The sequence below is a fragment of the Castor canadensis genome, chromosome 15 (assembly GCF_047511655.1).
Source record: "Castor canadensis chromosome 15, mCasCan1.hap1v2, whole genome shotgun sequence".
Lineage (NCBI taxonomy): Eukaryota > Metazoa > Chordata > Mammalia > Rodentia > Castoridae > Castor > Castor canadensis.
In genome coordinates this window covers 61,701,582-61,727,201 of record NC_133400.1, presented here as the reverse complement: position 1 = coordinate 61,727,201, position 25,620 = coordinate 61,701,582, and the positions used below count along the sequence as shown (strand labels likewise).

Genomic DNA, 25,620 nt, shown 5'->3' with positions numbered 1-25,620 from the left:
CTGTGGGTGTTCTCTTCAGTTTAGAGACCATTTCTTTTTTTGAGCAGAAGCTTTTTAGTTTTAAAAGTCCCATTTATCTATGCTATCTCTTAGTTGCTGAGCTGCTGGGGTTCCACTGAGAAAGTTCTTACCTATACCTACTAATTCCAGAGTATTTCCTACTCTTTCCTGTACCAACTTTAGAGTTTGGGGTCTGATATTAAGATCCTTGATCCATTTTGAGTTAATATTGGTATAGGGTGATATACATAGAACTAGTTTAGTTTTTTGCAGACAGCTAACCAGTTTTCCCAACAGTTTTTGTTGAAGAGACTGCTTTTTCTCCATCATATATTTTTAGCGCCTTTGTCAAAGACAAGTTGGTTATGGTTGTGTGGCTTCATATCTGGGTCCTCTATTCTGTTCCACTGGTCTTCATGTCTGTTTTTGTGCCAGTACCATGCTGTTTTTACTGTTATTGCTTTGTAATATAGTTTGAAGTCAGGTATCCTGATACCTTCAGCATTGTTTTTTTGACTGAGTATTGCCTTGTCTATTCATGGCCTCTGTGTTTCCATATAAATTTAAAGGTAGATTTTCCAATCTCTTTAATGAATGTCATTGGATTTTGATGGGAATTGAATTAAACATGTAGACTACTTTTGGGAGTGTAGACATTTTTACTATGTTGATTCTACCAATCCATGAGCATGGGAGATCTCTCCACTTTCTATAGTCTTCCTCAATCTCTTTCTTCAGAAGTGTACAGTTTTCCTTGTAGAGGTCGTTGACATCCTTTGTTAGGTTTCCAACTAGGTATTTGATTTTTTTTGAGGCTACTGTAAGTGGAATTATTTTCATATATTCTTTTTCAGTTTGTTCATTATTAGTGTATAGACATGGTAATGATTTTTCTATGTTGATTTTATATCCTGCTACCTTGCTATAGCTATTGATGGTATCTAGGAGCTTCTGAGTAGTTTTTGGGTCTTTAAGGTATAGGATCATATTGTCTGCAAATAGGGATATTTTGACAGTTTCTTTACCTATTTGTATTCCTTTTATTCCTTCTTCTTGCCTAATTGCTCTGGCTAGGAATTCCAGTACTATGTTGAATAGGAGTGGAGATAGCGGGCATCCTTGTCTGGGTCCTGATTTTACAGAGAATGGTTTCTGTTTTTCTCCATTAAGTATAATGCTGGCTGTAGGTTTGTCATATATAGCTTTTATAATGTCGAGGTACTTTCCTTCTATCCCTAGTTTTCTTAGAGCTTTTATCATGAAATGATGTTGGATCTTATCAAAGGCTTTTTCTGCATCTATTGAGATGATCAAGTGGTTTTTGTCTTTGCTTCTGTTAATGTGGTTTATTACATTTATTGATTTTCGTATGTTGAACCACCCCTGCATCCCTGGGATGAAGCCTACTTGGTCATGGTGAAAAATCTTTTTGATGTGTTGTTGAATTCGGTTTGCCATTATTTTGTTGAGGATTTTTGCATCAATGTTCATTAAGGAGATTGGCCTATAGTTCTCCTTTTTGGAAGTGTCTTTTCCTGGTTTTGGGATAAGTGTAATACTGGCTCCATAAAATGTGTTAGGAAGTTTTCCTTCCCTTTCTATTTCGTGGAACAGTTTAAGGAAGGATGGTTTTAATTCTTTAAAAGTCTGATAGAATTCAGCAGAGAATCCATCAGGTCCTGGACTTTTCTTTTTGGGGAGACACTTGATTGCTGCTTCAATTTCATTTTGTGTTATAGATCTATTCAGGTGATTAATATCCTCACCTGAATGATCCAGTTTTGGATGACCATATGTATGTAGAACTCTGTCCATTTCTTTAAGATTTTCAAATTTATTAGAATATAGGTTCTCAAAGTAGTCTCTGATGATTTCCTGGACTTCCATTGTGTTTGTTGTTTTCTCCCTTTTTGCATTCCTGATTCTACTATTTTGGGTTTTTTCTCTCCAGGGGTCTGTTGATCTTGTTTATTTTTTCAAAGAACCAACTTTTTGTTTCATTAATTCTTTGTATGGTTTTTTGGTTTCTATTTTGTTGATTTCAGCTCTTATTTTTATTATTTGTCTCCTATTTATTTGTTTTGGGATTTGCTTGTTCTTGTTTTTCTTTGAGTATGAGATGTGTCATTAGGTCATTGATTTGGGATCTTTCAGTCTTTTTAACATATGCACTCATGGCTATAAACTTTCTGCTCAGGACTGCCTTAGCTGTGTCCCATAGGTTCCGGTAGGTTCTGTTTTCATGTTCATTGACTTCCAGGAACTTTTAAATTCCCTCTTTTATTTCATCAATGACCCATTGTTCATTAAGGAACGAGTTATTCAATGTCCAGCTGTTTGCATGTTTTTTGTCCTTTTGTTGTTGAGTTCTAGTTTTATTGCATTTTGATCAGATAGTATGCATGGTATAATTTCTGTTTTGTTATATTTGCTGAGGCTTGCTTTGTGCCCTAGGATATGATCTATTTTGGAGAAGGTTCTGTCAGTGCTGAAAAGAATGTATATTGTGTAGAAGTTGGATGAAATGTTCTGTAGACATCAAGTAAGTCCATTTGGTCTATGGTATATTTTAAATCTTCAGTTTCTTTATTGATTTTTTGTTTGGATGACCTATCTATTGATGATAATGGGGTGTTAAAGTCTCCCACAACCACTGTGTTGGAGTTAATATATGCTTTTAGGACTTTCAGGGTATGTTTGATGAAATTGGGTGGTTGACATTTGGTGCATATAGGTTGATAATTATTATTTCCTTTTGGTCTATTTCCCCTTTTATTAGTGTGGAATGTCCATCTTTATCTCATTTGATCATTGTATGTTTGAAGTCTACTTTGTTCGAGATAAGTATTGCTACTCTTGCCTGTTTTCGGTGGTCACTGGCTTGGTAAATCTTCTTCCAGCCTTTCATCCTAAGCCTATGCTTATTTCTGTCAGTGGGATGGGTCTCCTGTAAGCAACAAATTGTTGGATCTTCCTTTTTAATCCAGTTCGTCAAACGGTGCCTTTTGATGTGGAAATTAAGTCCATTAACATTAAGTGTTAGTACTGATAGGTATGTGGTGATTCCTTTTAGTTAGTTGTCTTAGTTGTTTGAGGGTTTGATTGTGTGTAGCTAAATCGATGTTACTCTCTACTTTTTTGCTTTTTCTTTTCCTGTAGTTTGATGCTGCCTGTCCTTTCATGGTTATGTTGAGTTTCACTTTCTATGTGCAGAATCTCTTGAAGAAATTTTTGTAGTGGTGACTTTGTGGTCATATATTGTTTTAGTTTCTGCTTGTCATGGAAGACCTTATTGCTCCATCTATTTTGAATGATAGTTTTGCTGGGTAGAGTATCCCAGGGTTGAAGTTGTTTTCATTCAGTGCCCGGAAGATCTCATCCCAAGCTCTTCTTGCTTTTAATGTTTCTGTTGAGAAGTCTGCTTTGATTTTAATGGGTTTACCTTTGTATGTTACTTGTTTTTTCTCTCTTACAGCCTTCAGTGTTCTTTCTCGAGTCTCTGTACTTTTTGTTTTAATGATAATATGCTGTGGGGTAGTTCCATTTTGGTCTGGACTGTTTGGTGTTCTGGAGGCCTCTTGCCTCTGTATGGGCATAGATTTCCCTAGATTTGGGAAATTTTCTGTATTTTGTTGAATATATTACTCATTCCCTTTGCTTGCACCTCTTCTCCTACTTCAATGCCCATGATTCTCAGATTTGGTCTTTTGATGGAGTCAGTGAGTTCTTGAATATTCATTTCACAAGTGTTGAGTTGTTTAACTAATAGTTCTTTGGTTTTTCCTTTAATTACCATAATATCTTTGAGTTCTGAGATTCTGTCTTCTGCTTTTTATATTCTGCTGGATTGGCCTTCCATTTTGCTTTGCAATTCTGTTTTGTTTTTTTTCTGAGGTTTCCTGAGTTTCTTTCTCTTTTATGTTGTGTATTTTCTGAGGTTTTCCTGAGTTTTTTCCTCTTTTATGTTGTCTATTTTTGTCCTGAGTTCATTTATCTCTATTAATCGTGTTCTTTGTTTCACTTTTGTGCTTGCACAGTGCTTCTGTGGTTTCTTTTATTTGTTCTTGTGCTTTCTCAAATTCTCTATTTTTGTTGTCTTGGAATTTCTTGAGTGTTTCCTGTACATTTTGTTTGATATATCCAGTATCATCTCTATAAAATTCTCATTGATTACTTGCAGGATTTCTTCTTTCAGATTGTTCTTGTTGGCTTCAGTGGGTTCTTTGGAATAGTTTATCTTTTTTTGTTGGAGTCTGGATCTGAATATCTGTTTTCTTCATTTCCCTCTGGTTCCTGTACTAATTTTTTGCTGGAGGGAAACTGGTTTCCCTGTTTTTTCCGTCTTCCCATCATTGCCCTTGGTGTTGTTACTGTCCCTGTACTGTGTGTAATTAAGTATTCTCTAGCTTGTAATAGTAACAATGGTGATATTTAGAATGACAGGGTGAGAGGAGAGGGAAAGCAAAGAAGGTAAAGAAAAGGGAAAAACTATAAAACAAACAAATAAAAAAACAAACCAAACAAAGGAAACCAGTGTCAAAGAAATAAACAGGGAGAGAGAGTGTAGTAATCAACAGTAAGGTAAATAGGCATTAGAGAAACAGAGAGCAGATAAAAAAAAAATCCCCAAGTTCAAATGCAATAAAGTTTCAGTCTTTATAATTTTGGTGTTAGTCCCTCAGCCTCCAGTCCTGGAGATGGTGTCTCAGAAGTATTTCTGTCCTTGTCTCATCAAAGGAGAAAAAAAAACAAAGCACAACAAAGTTTCCCAAGTTCAAATGCAATACAGTTTCAGTAAGTCTTTCAGCATGCAGGTATAGTTCAGTTGTTGTCTCATCAAAGGAAGAGGGAAAAAAAAGGGGTGTGGAGACAGTTCTGTGAATGTCTATCTTAGGCTGTGGGTCACCTGCCTGCTGCTGTCAATCAGCTATTGCTGGAGGCTTTATTGATTCTAGATCTCAGCAGTGAGCTTAACACTCACCTAGCCCCCCAGGCGTTGTTTATTTAGAGTTCTCCTGGGCGGGACCGCCACTGTTACAAGCTTTCCCCTTTCAAAGCACACTGGGGGAGGTGGCGCTACACCTGCCCTCTCTGGCAGCTTGTTTTTTTACAGTTCACTTGAGGAGTGTCCCTTTCCCCCTCTCCAGTGGAGTTTTCCTCACACCGGCACTTTTACAAGCTTTCCTACTCCTGGTTTCTGGGTGGGTCCCTCCACTCCCGCCTTCTCTGGCCGGCTTGTTTATTTACAGTTCACATGGGGAGTGTCCCTTCCCCCCTGTCCAGTAGAGTTTTCCTCACTCCGCCACTTTTGAAAGCTTTCCCGCTTCTGGTTGCTGGGTAGTGCGGCCACTCCTGCCTTCTCCGGCAGTCTTGTTTATTTACAGTTCTGTGAGGGATTCCCCCTCCTCTCCTCTTGGCACTCAGGGTGCCCTGCCCTCTTTGCTATGTGTCTTTTGTTGTTGTTGCTTATTATTCAGGTTTTTTTCTCTTTTTTTCCCTAGGTGGGGGTCAGTCTGTCCAGGGGGCTATGCTATCTGGCCCAGTGTTGTCTGTGGGAGTACCATGTGCCGCTTAGCTCACCTGGTGGTCTGCGTCTCTCAAGCCAGTAGAAGCTGGCGTCTAGCGGCACCGGAACCCTCCTGGTTTCTCTGTTTAATGTGGAGTGGGGATGCTATGTGCAGGCTGGGGGTGTGGAGGAGTCAGAGTTTGGCTCTTCTTGGTGGTTTTTCCTGTAAGGTGTATCTCCAGCGTCTCTCCAAGATTTTATTTTAGGCAGCACGCTTTCTGCTTCCTCCCTCTGGTCACCATCTTGCTTTTTTCCCAACTCTGATTTGATTTTTATCTTTAGGTCTTTCTAGTATGTTACTTATGTGGAATACCAGTGTGGGCGTGGAAGGGGAATTGGGACATCAACTACCATTTATTGGTTGTTTTCTGTTTTCCAGGGGTAGCAAGAAACTCTTCTAATGGTTACCTTATTTAATTCTCCCAATAAATCTATGGGAAGTACTTTATTATCCTGATATATATACAAGGAAATTAAGTTTTAGGAATAGGTTGCCTAAAGGCAAGTAAGGGGTAGAACAGGGATTTAAACTCAGCTGTATTTGACAGCCATCAGTAAATTACAGAAAAATATTTAAAATTCTTCATGTTTCTTGTCCTTTGTCCTTTGCCTTTCCCCTTGTGACTAGTAGAAAATCCCTAAAATGCAGGGGGCCTATGTGCTGATCTTGGGGCATCCAAGAAGAGTCCCGTTTATTTCATGGCAGCTCCGGGATAAAGGCAGCCATGATGGCTACTGAGAGAAGATGGAGGCTTCTGGAAAAAAGAAATGAAGGGTGAGGAACCTCGAAAGGAACCACTGAGCAGAGACAAGTTCCTTTGGCACTTCTGACCACTAGGGAAATGTCTTGTCAACTGTGTCCCTGTTTCCACTCTTACCTACCTCCTCCCTCTCCTCCAGTCTGTGCAAGGAAAATGGAGTTTGCACAAACCAAGTTATACATCTCCTTTAATGGTTTTGTTATTGTTTTACTGGATAAATTCCAAGCCTTTTAGCATGCATCATCCATCTGCATTTTGGAATACTTTCTTAGGAAAATACATGCAAACAAATTGCACAATTTCTAGGAAATCATGGACTAGCTGAAAGCCACCCACGAACTCTCCTAGCCTGAAGGACCTAAATATACAAATTGCCTCTGGTCAAGGCAGTTCATTTCATCTTTTGTTGCTAAACAACGTGATTTTAAAGCTATAATTGCATTGTATGTTTGTTAATATGTAAACTACAAACAAGCATATAATCATTCTCTATTTATATATTGAAACCTTTCCAAGTTCTATGACACCATTTGTAATATCATTCACCATCACCCTGATATAAAATTTAACAGTTCCCAGTTCTTTAGTGATTGTTGAAATAAAGATTTTTAAAAGTGGCCAGTTTGGTTAGTGTCCCATAAAGCGTATGTGTATGAAAGAGGTGAAATATTTCTGGATTGGATAATTCTGTTTCAGTTTTTGTATTGTTATTGTTGAGTCAATAAAGCATTCCAAGGTATGCTTTGGCTACCTTCTCTAGAATATTATACTGGTGCTGAGGGAATCTGATCTGTGGAAATGTTCTGAGAAGAGATTTCCAACAAAACACTACATTTTCAAACAACCTGAAGAAATTGATTGACCTATTTATTGCTTTTTAGTAATTTATTTTATTTGCAGTACAGGGGGCTTAACTCAGGGCTTCACATTTGCTAGGTGAGTGTTTTACCACTTGAGCCACATCTCCAGCCTCTGGTTATTTTGGAGATAGGGTCTCACTCTTGGCCAAGGCCAGCCTGGATTGTGATCCTCCTATTTTAAGCTTCCCACCATAGTTGGGATGACAGGTGCACCACTATACTCACTTTTTTTTAAACTCCATTGAGATGGGGTCTTGAGGACTTTTTTGAGGAGGGGGTGACTTTGAACTCTGATCCTCTCAATCTTAACCTCCCAAGTAGCTAGGATTGCATGAGTGAGCCACCAGCACCCTGTGCTTTTTAATAATTTCACTTAAGCCTAAGAACTGTTTTTGGTGCTGATATTTCACAGTACTTTGCAGCCATTTCCTTATGTTATTCACATCTGCATTGAGATGTTGCAGACACTCTGGCCTCAATTGAAGCAATTTACAAGTGGCTCCAGGGACTGTCATAGAAAGGTTTTACTATTATTATTGTTTACTTCTGGCTGTATACTTGAGAAGGTACAGCCTCATTCCTTTGCTTTTTGACTATGCTTATGAACACGACTGCATTCACAAACTATGTAATTCAGAAGTCCTAAGGACAAAAGCACTATGTGGATCTCTCTTATAACTTGAAAAAGTAATTCCAAGTTAGATGAGATATTATTCTCAGCTTAAGGAAAATGCAATGGGAGAAAAGGCATTAAAAAAATGTATCGTGCTGGAGGTATAGTTCAGTGGTAGAACACTTGCCTAACATGTTCAAAGCCCTGGGTTCCATATAGGCACTGTAAAAAAAAAATGCATAAGGTTAGATAGAAATACCCACCAAAGTTTATTTATTAATTGATGTTAAATAAGCAACCTAACCTTTTAGTTTCTACAGTAAGCACCTAGAAACTGGATAATTGCAAACATTCCTTCATTTAAAAAAATTTTTAGATTATTAATGATTTTTTATTTATTAACTAAAAAAGGTTTTCTGCCATGTCAGAAATTTTTGAAAGTAAATGGATTCTGTACCATGGATTCTGTACCATGGCTTCCCTATAGCTATTATCAAAACAGCAGTAGTTAGTGTGCAACTTCTTAGTATTTGCAAACATTCTTTTAAATGCTTTGCAAAGCTTAAAAGAAAGTAAAGGAAATCTCCTCGTTTTAGAAATAAAGGGTAAACTAAATTCTGTTCTGGAAGCTGTTTAAGACCAGGAGGGAGTGAGCACTGTTTTGAAACGTGGGCTGGTAAAGATGGAGCGTTGGTACTAAGACATGCATAGAATGGCTACTTCCTGTGGCTACTCAGTTAGTGGAGGGGAAGATGAGAAGCACTGTCCCTGTTAGGGAAATGTCAAAGAAGCAGGTCTGTCTCTTCCTTGGATTAGGTAGTAACAAAAGAAAGTCTGCTTTAACAGTTTGTGTTCATTTACTGTTTGGCTCTTAGCTTGGGATTTGAGGTTTTTATCCACAAGTCCAAGAGTTCTATACTGTGAAAGTAGAAAAGTGGCTGGGGAGTTCTCACAGTCAACCCTCAGAAGTAAATAAAGAATATTTTTGAAAGGATTTATCATTATCCAAGACCTCCTTATAGGAAGTTCAGTAGAGGATATACTTACAACCCCAAATTACAAAACATTTGGAAAAACCAGTTTGCCTTCTGCCACAACAGGCAGAGCAAGCAACAAGGTCAAAGCCTAAACACTTTATTGTAATAGAGCAGTCTTATTCCTTTATTAACAAGCATGCTAAAAATGATATAAGACATAAAAGAAACCCTTGATCATTTGAAGGCAAAAACTGTACTGGAAATAGGGAACAGAAATGTTCAAAACAGAGCCATGTTTGAACCTCAGGAATAAAAAACTGTAATCATTAAAAAGAAAAAAAGTCTTTCTGTGGATAAGTTCCTCAGAGATTAGACACAGTTTAAGAGAAAAATGTGAACTAGAACATCGATTTGAAGACAATTCCCAGAATGTAGAGAGGTAATGAGACTAGGACACCCCAACTTGGTTTTGCATGGAATATAGGTATCTGGCAGGCTGATCCTAAAACCCATTTCTGACATGTTGGAGAATAAAGGCCTAACAAGCTTTGCCTTATCAGATATCCAGAGTGAATATACAAAAATACTAATGGTGTTGGCTTAGTGAGAGATGGGTCAGCACAGAGAGCCCAGACAGCCATTTGTACATGGGAGTTTTACTCCCCCCCCCCCCCCCCGCAGGAGAGTTAGGGGTAGGAGTGGGTGATGAGACAGGCTTTTACTATGTAGCCCAAGCTGCGCTTGAACATGTGAATCTTCTGTCTCTGCCTCCTGAATGCTAGGATTACAGCTGTGTACCATTATACCAGCTTTGTTTGTAGTTTTAAAATTTGTTTTATTTCATTATGTTGTCCAAGCTGGCCTTGAACACCTAGGCTGAAGCAGTCCTCATGCCTGAGGCTCCCAAGTAGTTGGTACTAAAGGTACATTTCACCTTGCTTATTTATGTGGGAGTTGAAATAATGTTAAAACTCAGTCTGGCAGAATGGCTCAAGTGATGGGGCACCTACCTAGCAAGAGCAACGCTCTGAGTTCAAACCAATACCACACACACAAACACACACACACACACAAAAACGGGTCCAAGTTGAAAGCTTGTATGCAAAGTAAAACTATAATACAGTAAGCCCAGCTTATTAACAGATTTATTGCATGTGGTTTTGACCAAGTGTGATAAAAAAATAAAATTTTTAAAACTCATAATAAATTTCAAAAAGTTTAAATTCTCACATGCTGTATACACAGCTCAGTTGATGTGGAAAATCACATTCTGTGATTCACTCTTTCCCTGTTCTTAATTTTGTGAAATTCTGCCTCCCCAAAAGTAAATGATGTCCTAAAAGCAAGGTAAAAGTGAATTTGCTCATTTGAAGTGTTCGAGTGACAGTTCGAGGTGTAGCATGGCTGTTTCAGAAGTTGGGCAGCATTATGGAAAAATGAATTGAATATCTACACACAGTGCTGAACTCTGCATCCTGAGCAGGTACAGTGTTTTCCTCCACAGCAGGCTTTTCAAATCCATAGACTCATGGATCCCAAGTTATGAAGTCACAGGAGAATCTCTTTCTGACATTAGGATAAAGAACATTTTCTTAGAAACAAATGTGCAACCATAAGGAAAATGCTAAATATATTTGACTACATTAAGTAACAACTTCTATTAATTACCATGTGGCTTGAAGGTAAATGGAGGCAATTGGAGGACATCTGTTAAATGAAGTAAGCCAGATTCAGAAAGAGAAGACTGCATGTTTTCTCTCATATGTGGGGATAGATACAATACAAATACAAGCAATATTGTGAAAAACAGTTTATGCTAAGAGGAGGTCACTAACGGAAGACAGAGGGTAAAAGAAGGAAGTTAAGAAGGTGAATATTGTTGATTTATTTTCTGTTTAAGAAAGAATATAGAATTTTTAAAGCTGTTGAAATCACCATAAGATGCTGATCAAGTTTGAAAGGAGACAAATAGATGGAATGAACCAATTCATGTTATGATACATATATACATGGAAATGTCACAGTGAAACTCCTCATATAGCTATCTTAAACAAACCAAAATGTCTTTTCAAAAACAGAGAACAGGAAGATAGTAGCAGGTCCTATCTGGAAGTTGGTACCAGTGGGAAGGGAGAGGATGTGGGGAAAGGGTGAAGGAGGCTAAATGTAGTGGAAATATTATGTATACATGTAAGAAAATGGAAAAATGAGACCTGTTGAAACTATTCCAGGAATAGGGGGGTGGGGGGATAAAGGAGAATTGATGGAGGAGTGAATTCAGGTATCATATATTGTAAGAATGTTTGTAAATGTCACAGTGTAACCCCAATACAACAGTAATACGCTAATAAAAAATAAAATAACTTCTGCTTGCCCAGGGCCACTGTATTATTTAAGATAAAATAAATAATTGACAATGCTCCAAAGAATGTAATAGTTTAGGTAAATAGAAGTTTTTTTTAAATGTATTTCTATTGTAGCTATACAAACTTATGGGTTATAGTGTCATAACTATATATGTATATATGTGTGTACATGTGTATATGTGTGTGTGTGTGTATGTATATATATATATATACATACACACACACACACACAATGTGTAATGACCAAATCAGGTTAAGATTTCCTTGTCCTTAAACATCTGTTATTAACATGTGATAATTATCCATATTCATACCATGTGATATTTCAATACATGTATACAATATGTACCTACTCAGTAACCTTTGGGGAATATGCCAGCTCCGACTCCTCCAGAAGGAAATTTGGAGACCCACGTTCTTTCCATGTGGCACCCTTGCTACCTCCTAATAACCTTGTAATAACCTCTATCAGACTTAGCCTTTAAAAGTTAGCCTTAGAACTTACACCAAACCTTGCATGCCAGACAATCAGTCACATATTTTAACCAAGCTACAGAAAGAAAAGAAGAAGGAAAAAAGGATATCTATTACCGGAAATGTAGGCTTTGACTGGGTGGCCATATCCAGGTGCAATTCTCCTACCATGAAAGCATACAATTGAGGATGGAGAACAGATATCTGCTCCCATCTCACAAACTATTATGAAAGGACAAGTCATAGACTGAGAAGATGTTAATTAAAATCATTGTATAGGCATCTGACGGGCAGAAGGTCTGAAAACCTAAGTGTTGGCAAGAGTGTGGGGAAATAGGAAACACTTGAACACCTGTAGGCACCTGTCCCAGTGTAGGAGTCTTGTAAAACAATGTTCATTTGCAGAAGAATAGAACAACTATACTGTCTTCAGTCAAAGAATGGATATGTATACCCTGTTAATATGATTACCAACTAATGAACACTTAATTAATATGAATGAATCAGAGCAATCTGTATTTACCAACCTAGGTATATTAATATAATATTGAAAGGAAACAGTGCCATTAATGTACCCCAAAATAACAAATAACATCATATATTTATTAAAGATATATGCTTAAAATATCAAAATGTATATGACATATATCCAGTAGTTTTAGCATAATTGTTTCTCTTGGAAAAGAGAGAGAAGGAAGGGATGAAAAAGTGGGTCGTTAACCATCTCTCTTGGGGTGTATTTCATAAGCTATCTGAAGCTCAGATATCTAGTTAGTATCTGTTTGAGCTTAATACTGGGTATGCAGCTATTATATTTTCCTTATTATTTTATTCTATTTTTAGTTAAAATTTTGTTTTGAACTGGAATCTTGCTATGTTTCTTAGGCTGGCCTCAAACTATTAATCCTCCTGCCTTACTCTCCCAAGAAGAGGGGGTTACAGGCATATGTCACCATACTCAGCTTATTTTCTTTATTTCTAAGTGTTTAAGGTGTTTGATAAATGGAACATTAACAATTAAAACATTGGATTTGTGTGTGTACTGGGAATGGAACCCAAGGTCTTGCACATGCTAGCAAGGTCTCTACCACTGAATCACAACCCCAGACCTACGTTTCAGAGCTTGTTAAAGGTGAGTTGGACATGTAGCTCTATGATAGACTGCTTGCCAGATTTCTTGCCTAGCATCTTCAAAGCCCTGGGTTGGATCCCAGCACTGCCCTCTCCATTTGTTTGTTAAGAACAGTGTACTGTGACTAAACTAAAAATAAACATGGAAACTTCTGGTGCTCTTCCCCCACCCCTTTTTTTGGTGGTACTGGGCTTTTAACCAGGCCTCAAGATTAAGGTCATCAAATTAGAAAGGGGAATGTTTCCAATTTGCACTGTACTGCTGCCTCTGCCCTATTATTTTGTTCTTTTCTTTGGAGGAGAGGGGTTAAATTTCCTTTACTCTTTATGGTCCTCATTTTCTCTTGACTGCCAATTTTTTTCTTTTTGGAGAAAGATCAAATTATTTTTTAAAAAGTGGGTCCAACCATTACTGTTATATTTTTAAATTCCTACATGACATACTGTGTAATTTCCAGTTCTTCTTGGTTGTGATTGTGGCCCATAGGTGTTTTTTTTCAATAATCAAAATTCCCCCACCCCCCGCATCCACTTCTTAAATAAAATAGCTGGACTATCTTAATAAATAGCCTGTAATCTCAGCACTCAGGAGACTGAGGCAAGAAGATCACAAATTTGAGGCCAGCCTGGGCTACATAAGGGGACCCTGTCTCAAAAAACAAACAACAAAACAAAAACAAAAAAAGCAGAAAGATAGTACAGGAAAGAGCAGGGACTGGGCATAAGCAAGGACTTCCTCAGTAGAACTCAAGTGTCTCAGCAACTAAGAGAAAGGATCGACAAATGGGACTACATGAAATTAAAAAGCTTCTGCACAACAAAAGAAGTGGTCTCTAAATTAAAGAGGCCACCCACAGAGTAAGGAGAAAAATTTTTGCTAGCTATATATCAGACAAGGGACTGATAACCAGAATATACAGGGAGCTCAAAAACTAAACTCCCCCCAAAAAATCAATGACCCAATAAAGAAATGAACTAAACAGAACTTTTTAAAGAAGTCCAAATTGCTATAAAAAATAAACCATGAATAAATGCTCACCATTCCTGGCCATAAAGGAAGTGCAAATCAAAACCACTCTTAAGATTCCACCTCATCAAGAACACCAGCAACAACAAATGTTGGCAAGGATTCAGAGAAAAAGGAACTCTTGTACACTGCTCTTGGTAATATAAGCTAGTACAACCACTATGGAAAACAATATGGAGACTCCTTAAAAAATTAACAGTAGATCTGCCATATGATCCAGCAATACCACATTCCCAAAGGAATGTGAGTCAGGTTATACAAAGGCACCTGCACACCCATGGTTACTGCAGCACTATTTACAACAGCTAAATGATGGAAACAGCCACGAGGACCTATTACTGACAAATTGATTAAGAAAATGTGGTATTTGTACACAATGTAATTTTACTCAGCCACAAAGAAAAATGAAATTTTGTGATTTGCAGGTAAATGGATAGAACTGGAGAACATCACCTTAAGTGAAGTTAGGCTCAGAAGGCCCAAAATCACGTGTTCCCTCTCATGTGTGAATTATAGACCTAAAACAAATGCAGCTATATTCCTGGACGTGGGTCACACTAAGGGGAGACTATGCACACACAGAATAAGACAAGGAAAGGAAACCAAAAACTTGAATGTAGTTAATGTGCTCACTGTATAGAAACGAATATAGTAATCTTAAACTGGCTGAGGCCACTATGGGAAGGGGGAGTAGGGAGTAGTGAAGAGGACTGATAGAGATGAACCAATATGGGTTGTAATACATACATGCATGGAAATAGCACAAGAATCTCCCTCTATAGCTATCTTTATCTCAAACTAGCAAAAATCCCATGTTTTTCTTATTTTATGCTTTTTCTTCTACAAAAATCAGAGAACAGAGAGCTGGAGCATGTTCTGCCCAGAGGCAGGGAAGATGGGGGTTGGGGGTGTTTGGTAGGGGGCGTGGAGCAGGGGAGGTGGCAGGGAAAGGGGTAGGAGGATGAATAGGGTGAAAATAATATATACACATGTATGTAAATGCAAAAATGATACCTGCTGAAACTGTTCCAGGAATTGGGGAATGGGGATGAAAGAGAGCAGTGGAGGGGGTGATTGCAAGTACCAAATATTTGATACATTGTAAGAACCTTTGTAAATTCTCCAGAGTACCCCTACCTAGCACAACAATAGTAAAAAAAAAAAAAAAAAGAAAGAAGTTAGGGTGTGTGTACACCTGCAAGTGCTCATTCTAGATTTTGTTCTACTAGTATAGTAGAGATTTAAGGAGTTATTTTCAGTATTTTTTTTGTACTTAGAAACCAAGAAGAGTATTACTGTTTTGGTTTATTTAATATGCTATAATTCTGAAAAGGGTGGTGGGCTTTTTTCAGTTTAAATACCTCTGCACGTCATTGAGAGATTTAGAACAAAAGATTGCATTGTAATTAGCTACTAACTTTGATTACTGGAGTTTTATTTTAAATAGTTCTGATGTGTGTATAACTACAATTAGATTATTGGTACCAAATTCCCTTAGTTAAATTGAACATGTTTCAGGAGGCATGTAAATGAAAGTAGCTGGAACTTTCTTCTAAGAACTGGGTACAGACTGGGCACTGTGGCCTTTGTCTGTAATCCTAGCTATTGGGGAGATGGAGGCAGGAGGATTGCAAGTTCAAGGCCAACCCAGGTCATAATCACTCACAGGTGAGGTGGTCATTCGAGAGGCAACAAAGTAGTGATTAAAGAGTTCTGATGTGGAGCCAGATGGCTCCATCTTGGAAACCCGTCTCTGACGTTTACTGTTTGTGGAAACGCAGCAAGTTATCTAACTCCTAGGTATCTGTTTATCTGTAAAAGAAATCATGTTATCTACTTCTCATGTTCTTATGAGGACTAAGGAATGAAAATAATAAACTCTTTAAAGACTGTGGTCACTGGTATTACTACCCTGTTACACACTTAAGGGGCCGACATTAGACAAGTAACTGCGATAAAGCAGGGCCTTGCACTTGAGGATCAAGTGCTCCACCACTTGATCCTCGGCCCCAGCCACTTTGTGCTTTAGTTTTTTATCAGATAGGTTATCATGTTTGTTGCCCATGCTGGGCAAGGACCAAGGTCCTCCTACCTATGCCTCCTGCTTAATAGATGAGTTTTATAACCGGGTAAGTTCAGTGTTCTATCACTGTATATGTTGAGGTGACCACTTAATTATTGAAAAAATTAATTCAGCTTTTGGAATGTCTGGGTTTTGTTTAAAATCATACTTTCAGAGTTTCTTAAATCAAACCTTACTCATTTTATAGTTTACATTTACAGAATTTATTACTCAGATGAGATAAGTGTGTAAAGGTTCCAAGGAATTATGTAAAGATGATACTGTCATCCTGGTAGTATCATTACTGTCGTTACATACTAGGTCAACAAAAAGGAGTAGAATCAATCCTCTTTTAGCAATAGCGTCTAGATAATCAAAATAAAATCTGTCTTCCAGAATTTTACAGGAGAGTTTGGGTAGCTTTGAATACGGAGTATAGTATTTGATACCTATTAGAATAGAAAATTCTGAGTACAGCTGATTTCCATATATAGTGGGGACAGTTTTCTTTAATGGTAAACAAGGGTTAAAGTGAGTTTTCAAGTATAAAGTGTTAAAGACGCCTTTGTAAAAGCTTAACTAGCTTAAACCTGGTATTGATAGTTAGGCATTTGTCAAAGGGTCTTTCACTTCTTAACTTCTTAGTATCTTTCACTTCTTAACTATGAGATTTTAGGAACTCAGATAGTCTTGCATTGGATTAAAATAGATTCTTACCTTTATGTTTCCTGGGTCATGATGATGGGAAGTGAAAGACCAATTATTTTTATTTGTTAACATAATTTACTTATTTCATAATATGAGAAAACAATTTTATTTAAGCTAAATAGTTGTGAGAAATGTCACTTGTTATGAGAAATCCCTTTGTTTCTTGGCAATTTGAGTTGGAGGCAGAAGTTGGCATTTGAGAAAAATGAACAGTAAGAGGATCAGCACTTAGTAAGCTCTTCTGGACTTGTACCCAAGTGAGGAGCACCAGCCTCTTCCCTTGGGGCGGCTGCCACAGATCTACCCATCAGAATGTGGCTGATGGCCTATTGCTTTGCTTTATTCCTAATTTATGCTTTAGTGGGAGTATAAACTGCAGTGATACTTGAAGAAATTGAAGCAATATATTTTTAGAAATTACAGATTTTAGAAACCTAACTTGTTTATTCAGGAGGAAAAACAAAGATTTAGTTTTTACTTGGGTTCTCTCTGATAGAGATGCTTCTATCATTTGAGTCCACATAATAAACACCAGATCGTAGTAATCGTGTGTATCATCTGTAGGTTTATTTAAACATGAGACTTTAGACATTTTAGACTGATCAAGAGAACTGATTCTCTTCACAATTATAAAAATACTGAAATGTCTGAGATTGTTTGCTAACAGGTAAGCTCACATTCCTTTCATTTTCTTCCAGATTCATGAAAAACTCCACTACTATGAGAAGCAGAGTCCGCTGCCCATTCTCCGTGGCGCTGCAGCCTTGGCTGATGACGTAAGTTTGCCTTTCTGAGTGCACGTGTCTGCTGCATGCTTGGCGAGGCTGAGCTGTCCTACTGCACAGATGTGTGCAATGCCCTGTGTAGAAACCAGAAGTTACAAATGTTTCCAAAAGCCCTGTCATCGCCCATCTTATACTGATGTTATGTTGATTTTCATCCACTTTCTTGTTCTGAAGTTTGTGCATGTAGCTGCCCGCCTGTTATGCCTTGGTAACTACGTAACAGAAATTTAAGCTTCCAACTGGAGAGGGAGAAGCTGTCAGGTTATTAGTGTTCTGTGAAAGTCACAGACAAGGGGAATGTTTTGGAGAAATAAAGACAAATGGGATAGTTATATTGCTGACAGTACTAAAAAATGACAGGTACTAGGATGGGAATGAGACATACGAAATACATAAAAAGACAATATTGTTTTTAAAATGGATTGTGAAGCATAGTAATGATTTATGGATATTAGACCTTTCCAAATTACCTTCATAACCAAAAAGTAAATTTTAGAAGCAGTTGGCATTGATGGAGTACTTAATTTCCTGTAGCTATAATTTTATTTTAAGCCTGGGGGAGGGGAACTGACTTGCTGATTCCTGCTGTTAACTCTCGGACTCGGATGAATTGAGAGCACACCTGGATAAACTATAAGGACACTCAGCTAGTGAGAAATGTGCTTAGTATGTGGTAAGATACCCTGGAATTTATTTGTCGCTTTTTAATTTTTTCCTTCATTGTCATAAAGCACACTGCAATTTGGTTTAGTAAAATGTTAGGGCCATACCATAATATGAGAAAAATTAGCCCTCTTTAGAAGTTGATTTTCTTTGATTGCATTTTACATTTTAATGTACAAAGTAAAGCATATGAAATGAATATCCAAGTTGTGTGCTATTTGCTTTATCTACAATCATGTTCCTTATATTTTTATCTACAGATATTCCAAGCATTCCTCAAAGCATGTTTAATGAGAAAGCTTGTTTCTCATTATAGAACCAAAATCTTTGAAATTAAGGCAAATAAAGGTGTAAATACAGTTCCATGAGTAAGCTGCAGTTATCATTTAAAATAGGCTTAAAACCCAGTTTTCAAATGGTTAGTATTGAGGGTTTTGTGAAACATTTATGTAAAAACCATTGTAACTAACCCCCAAGCATAATACAACAATATTGTTTTTAAAAAAAATTAGAATGTAAACCAGGAGATTCATTCAGTAGTAGATTGCTTACCTAGCATGTGTGAGGTCCTGGGTTCGATCTCTAGTGCCAAAAATAAATAAATAAAAAAGAAAAGAAAAAAATAATTATGATAAACTTCAAAATTTCATCAAAACAATGTATTTAAATGTTAAATGTATTTATAGTAGGTAACTATAAAGAATATGAAGAGCCTTTTGTGTCTTTGTAAGTTAAACATTCTGTTAACATGTTACCTTGAAAAAGTAAAAGCGATTTTTTAATGTAATTAATTAATCTTTCCATTTTCTCTGATTTTACTTTCTCTTAAAGAAAAAGTCCTTTGGTTCCAGTAGAGAAATAAACCATTAATTTTCTGTTTGGTAGGATCAGTAGAGGCAAATGGAATTTTCATGTAATGATTTAAGAGGGTTCTTAAATAAAAATGGACTTACATATTTTGAATTATACACTGCGTAATTCATAATTCTAATCTTTATTCCTGTTTGAGTCTTGCTTTTCTTCTTATAACTATTCTGTGACCCTTCCTATAGCCTAAAATTGCATAGAAATTTTAATAGGAATATCTTTTAATTTTTATTTTATTATTTACTGGGAGTAATGATTGTATACATTGGTGGGATACTGTATGATTCTAATTTATGTATGCACACACACACACACACACACACACTTTGTAATGAATCATTTATTTGTGGTGAGAACATTCAAAGTCTCTTAATGGAGAGCATGAGGCAGTTAAAAGTTTCAATCTTTTCTTTAGATAGAGGCAGCAAATGGGAATTCTTGATCATTATAATAAAGTACAGTCAGCATTTCTGGTACCTGAGTAATTTTCTAACAATTATGGGTTTATGATTAACTTGGTTTATATTTAACAGACTTCTCAGTCTGTGTAAGTAAATATAGTAAAAGTTTCAGGTCATTTACTCTTATTAAGACCATTCTAGTTCTTTTTTACCCCAGTTCTAAACAGCACAGCTACTGTGGGTTTTTGGAAACCCTGCGGATTTCACCACCTCATTCAGAAGCTCCTTGTCTTTTTTTGTATGGTGTTAAAGTTTGATCCAGTCCTTTTTACAAATAGTCCTTTGTCTGCATGCAAAAGACCGTTCATTCATGCAGATGAAGTGCTGGGATATGCCCTCCCTGCAATAAATCAGAAGGTGATCTGGATGATAAGATTACTCCAGTTCTACTTAGCCCCGAGCCAGGGCTTGTATCTCATCTACAATAGGCCTAAAAAGAAGAGCACTGATTGCTGGTCTAGTTCCTTCCATGTTCACTTCTCCCATAACACTGGAAAGTAATAATCTTGAGCAAAATAGATTTTAAGTTGTGACACACCACACTTCATAGTGTTCCTGCTAAATGAAACTTATGTTGATGTAATTTCTCTTGCAGCTGGCTGAAGAGCTTCAGAACAAGCCATTAAGCAGTGAGATCAGAGAGCTGTTGAAACTACTGTCAAAACCCAACGTGAAGGTGAGGACAAGTTACACCTGTCATAAATACCTTCTACAAGACCACTTTCAGAGCCATCCGATGAACTGTTACAAGCATCAGTTTTCAAGTACTTTTGCTTTCAAATAGTGCACAGTATGTTAATAGCCTAAATCCTGTTAAGAAAAAGCAATTTTTTTCTAAATTATAGAGTATTTTCTAAATTATAATGTGATAAACTACACAGTACTTCAATTAGAATTTGAGTTGGCAAATATAATGCAGCTTCAGGTTATTTTCCTTTTCAGTGACGTAAGAGTACAGAACATAAGGCCTTCTAGTTGTGTTTACGTCACTTGGCCTGTTCATGGCATTTCAGTGTATTTGACAAATATATCTATTTTTCTGTGAGATTATTTCAGTATTTCTGTTCTTCTTTCCCTTTCCATCTCCTATTTTCTGTCCTTCTTACCAATTCATGTTTCAAAATATCATTCTATTTTGTAGAACAGAGCAGTTTTCCAGTGGAAATTGCCTGTAAAGTATTGGTGGACAGACGTCAATTCTCCCCTGCCCACCTCCTTCTTGATATTAAGGACCAAGTATGCCGTAAGATTAGAAGCTCCAACAAGATTTTTAGATAAGGCTCTGAAGATTTCTTCATCTGGTGTTAGACTGCATGTAACAAGTTAATGTCAACCAGCGCAGTGTGAGGTGTGCTGTGAGAAGCTTATGGAATTCCTTTCTGAGATTATCTTGGTTCAAGAATATGAGAAATTAGAGAATATTTCAGACAAAAGATATTTTATTATTCTGCTCACCAGTGTTTGAAATGAAATACCTAATAAAAAATTATACCAGATGAAAAGTGATATTTGGCTGTAGAGGGAGATACCCTATAAGGTATTATCACTATCCATTTGAGATTATAATAATTAAATAGTTAAATTTATTATGTGGAAAATATCTTAGATGGATGATTTATTTTTATATCTATATAGCAGCATAGTAGAACAATGGGTGGGAAGTTAGCATGACAGGTGTATATTCAAGAAATATGTGTAGAAAGTGGATGAAATTCCAGATGCATGATGCTTCAGTTGGCAGTGGCAATATATGATTAGCTAGTCTTGGGAAGAAAGTATCTTCCTGGTTTTTTGTTTGTTAATTTTTATTGTTGTTTTGGTTTGGGATTTTTTGGGAGTTTTTTGGTAGTTTTGGGGTTTTGAACTCAGGGTCTCACACTTGCTAGGCAAACACTCTACCAGTTGAACTGTACTCTCAGGCCCTTTTTGTTTTAGTTTGTTTTTCAGATACATTCTCACACTTTTGCCAGGCCAGCATCTGACCACCATCCTCTTATCTCCACCTCCGTTAGTAGCAGAAGTTACAGGTGTGAGCAACCTCTGACTATCTTTTGTTTTTGACTTATTTAACTTTGCTGTCCTTGAAATCTTTTATATTAACTACCATCACTTTGTCTCTTCTATAGGTAATTCCTTTAAATTTTAGAGTATTTCAGAATATATCAGTTACTTTTTATTGTCCTGAGAATAAACTATAAAATATTTGCTTTTCTCTCACCCACGCTTTTTCTTTGGTGGTACTAGGGTTTTAACTCAGGGCTTCATTTGCTAGACAGGCACTGTACTTCTTAAAGCAGTGTAATCTTGGTTATTAATTTGAATATTACCTTTACTTTTAAGAGGATAAAATAAATTATTTAGTTTTTAGACTGATGTTCTATTTTAAATACTTAATTCACAGTACTGAAAAGAGACCCAGATGCAACTCCAAAGTAATATGACTTTTTTCAGACATACTTCAATATATACAATCAAATATATGGTCACTAGAGGAAGGTAATGCATGTATTCCACATATCTGCCAAATCTTCTTTAAAAGTTTTAGAACTTTTCTTTGGTAATTTGCAAATGTCACCCGAGCTAGATCTTCATTCAATCATTCATTCTTACTTGTTTAATCCCTATTGTGAGTATAACTTGTAGAAAAGAGATTGATGAAGAAATACTGGGTAAAGGGAACATTTGGAAATGATGTGGTACATACAGAAATGATGCTGACTCCGAGTTTGGTTTGGGTGAGGTATTCAAGGAAAGCTACAGAGGAAGTGGCATATAAGTTGAGACCTAGAGATTGAGTTTGAGGTATGCAGAAGGGGATGTTGAATGTGAAGAACAAATGTTTTGGGTGAAGTGATAGCATGTGAAGACTTACAAAGGGAAAAACTTTTAAAGTTTGAGAATGCAAAGTAAGTTCATTATCACTGGACCATTAGCCTGTGTCAGAAGAAGGGGTAGAGTTTGGAGCTGGTCAGTTGAATCTTTGGTTAGGGCTTTCCCAGCATAATCTGTAGTTCCAGCATTATTATTAATAAGCTTTCTTTCATTTTCAGCTCCTCCCTTATTTCAGTGATGAATGATATGACCACACTAGTGAGCATATTAGAAGGTATGGACTTAATCATGAGTGCAGTGGAAAGCCATTGAAAGGATAGGACACGATCCTTCCATAAGTAGAATACAGAGCAGTGGTGGAGGGTGGGAGGAAAGGAAGCTGAATGGGGAAGGCCATTGGGAGTCTATGGAAATAATTCTAGAGGACCATGATTGTGGCCTTGAGAAAGGAAGGGGGCATGGCTTGTTCTGAGGGATAACTTCAACATGTAGTGTTGGCAAAACCACCGTGTGAATTTTAAGTAGATTAAGGATTTCAGTGTAAAAAATAAAACCATAAAAATATTAGCAGGGCTGGACTGCACCTCAGTGGAAGAATACTTGCCTAGCATGTGTGACACCTTGGGTTTGATACCTAGCCCACAAAAAGAAAATACATATGTGCACAAAAACAGTTAGATGATCACAGGATAGAGAAGTACTTACAAGTTCCGAGACAGAGAGACATAGACACATAGTCCCACTCCCACATAGACCCATAGAGAAAAGGGTTTTTTTTTTTTTTTTGTTAAAAAAAAAATCTATGAATGTTGTTAGAAGGAATACTTTAGATAAATGATTTATGACAATTGTCCTTAGATATGAGGGTCTGTTACTTTCACTTTAATTTTACCCTTTACAAGCTAACTTCATAAAAACAAAAGCTAATTATAACTGTTCTTCTAAATCAAAGAATAGAGAAAAACAGAATCCTCTGTCTTCATTGCTTATTAGAGAAGATGAGTATCTTTTGATATGCTAAGGACCTCTAATTGCTTCTGTGAAATTGTGTATATAAATGTATACATTTAGAGCTGATTGCTCTTAGTTGGCTGTAATTAACTTCCTGTGTGTCAATCTAAATGTACATTTTTCATATAACAGGTATTGTAGCATTTGCTACTATCAGGTTGATTTTAACATTTTGATATGTTCTGGGCTTTTTTGATCAACATAATTATCTGTTTAATTTATCCTTAGAGGTGGACCTGTCCTTTCTTCTTCTCTATTATTTAAAAAAGCACTATTTTGCACATCTTTTGTACATTATGGACTTTTGTGGAATGTTAGATCAAAGTGTATTTTTATTAAGTCAGTAACTTGTTGGGCATAATTTTCAGCACATAAATTTTTTGTTATTACTAGTTCTTAAGTCGTTCTTTCAGTGTGTAGTGCAGTAGTGCATGAGAGGTCTGTTTCTCTCTGCAGCTGTAATTACTATTCAGTTAATCACATGTGTCTTGTTCAGTTACTGTTCTTTGTAGCTTTACAAGTTTATTGCCACTAGAAAATTAGCTACATGAGGTGGGGGTAGTATGTTCTGGGCATGTAACAAGCTTTCAGTAAGTACTATGTGAACATTGCGTGGTGATCAATGAGATTTTTGTATTTGTATTTTTCTTTTTTGGTGGTACAGGTGTTTTAACTCAGGGCACCATGCTTGCTAGGCAGACACTCTGCCACATGAGACTGTCCACCAGCCCTTTTTGTGCTGGATATTTTTGAGACCAGGGTCTTGCTTTTTGCTCAGGCTGGCCTAGACTGTGATCCTCCTAACTCTGCTTCCTAACATAACTGCCACCATGCCAAGTTATTGGTTGTGATGAGATCTTGTGAATTTTTTTTCCCTGATCTGGCCTCAAACCATGATCCTCCCCATGTCAGCGTCCCAAGTAGTTAGGATTACGGACATGAGCCACTGTACCTGGCTGTATTTTTCTTAGTGAATTGGAGTAGTATATATATATATAAAATAAACCATTAAATTACTCCTTGTTTTTATTTTACTTTTAGTTGTATGTTTCATGCTCATAGAATATGTACTTTTGTTTCCTTTATGACTTCTGTATTGAGTTAGCTTAAAGGACTGACCTCCTGTGCCCATAAAAACTTTATGAAAATCACCTTCCATGTTTTTATTTGGCTTTTTAAAAATTTCATATCCCAAAATTTGAAATCATTTATCTATACAAAAATTTGGTATATGATATAAGGCATGTTTCTAAGTTTGCTTTATTAAAAATAGATAATTTCTTGCTTTAAAATATCTTCATTATGTATCTGAACCTCTTTTTAACCCTTGTTTGATTAATCCAGTTATCTGAAGGTTTTAGTTGTTATAGCTTTATGTATGTTATGAAACCCACTAAGGCTAAATTCGTATCATTGTCTGTAAATGTATTCATCCATAAAAAAATTTCAAATCCTTTTTTCATGTTACCGGAAATCCCACTGGGATTCAGTTGAGTTTTTCAATAAAGGAATATGGCCATTTACTCACTTGTTTAGGTCGAATGTTGTTCTGTATGTAAATATTGACGTTTCCTACCAGATCTGTCCTATGTCTCTGTGTGTATACATATGTATAAATTGATTTTTTCCATGTATAGTATGATTTTTCCGACATTTTAAAATAAATATGTCGTGGTTGTATAGTAAAGGTGTCATCATTGACAAGAGTATTTTCTCTTTTCCTCGTAATATTTGTAGGTTTCTTTCTTTCCTTTAGTGCCTTAATAATTACCTGAAAGAAAAAAAGTTCAAAATATGATGATAAAAGATATCTTTTTGTTTTTCTGTCCTTCTATGGAGACACTTCTGTTCTCTGTGAAATGTGATGCTTGCTGATGTTTTCTGATAGAATTCTCCATAAAGTTCTCACCTTTTTTCTTTTTATAAATTAGGAATATGTTTTGTCCAGTGCTTTCTGGTACTTACTGAGGCAATCATACAAGATTTTTGCAATTGTTAAGAAAACAATAGGGGTTAGTGGAGTGGCTCAGGTGGTAAAGTATCTGCCTAGCAAGCATGAGGTCCTAAGTTCAAACCCTGGCAGCACCAAAAAAAAAAAAAAATTACAACAAAATAATAATGTACGTGGGCTTATACTGGCAAAACATTTATACTGTTAGATAAATATGTTTTTATATGCTGTATGCATGATTTGCTAATATACTATTTAGGTATTCTTTAAAAATTACCCTGAGGCTAAAGTTGAGCTGCTGTGTTTTTATACTTTCTGGTTAGGTTTTGCAGTTGGCTTTTTACACCTTTGAAAAAGAAACCAAAGTTAAGCATAATGGTACACACTTGTAGTCGCAGCTACTTGGAGGCTGAGGCAGGAGAGTCCTTTGATCACAAGAGTTTGGGGATAGGACCCTGTCTCTCAAATGACAAGAAATTGAAAATATTTTCATGTTTTCTTTATG

At 36.6% G+C, this 25,620-nt stretch overlaps 1 protein-coding gene across 4 annotated transcripts in view; it reads left to right on the top strand.

The window, feature by feature from the left end:
- Mpp7 (MAGUK p55 scaffold protein 7) overlaps positions 1-25,620 on the top strand; it is a 230,102-nt gene that overhangs the window by 126,336 nt on the left and 78,146 nt on the right. For 3 of the 4 annotated variants that reach the window (XM_020183282.2, XM_074056319.1, XM_074056318.1), the window contains 2 exons: positions 17,244-17,321; positions 19,917-19,997. In XM_020183282.2, the coding sequence (XP_020038871.1) occupies positions 17,244-17,321; positions 19,917-19,997 (159 nt within the window). Of the gene's footprint in view, positions 1-17,243; positions 17,322-19,132; positions 19,679-19,916; positions 19,998-25,620 lie in introns of those variants that run through there. The other variant, XM_074056320.1, reaches the window with a different exon arrangement.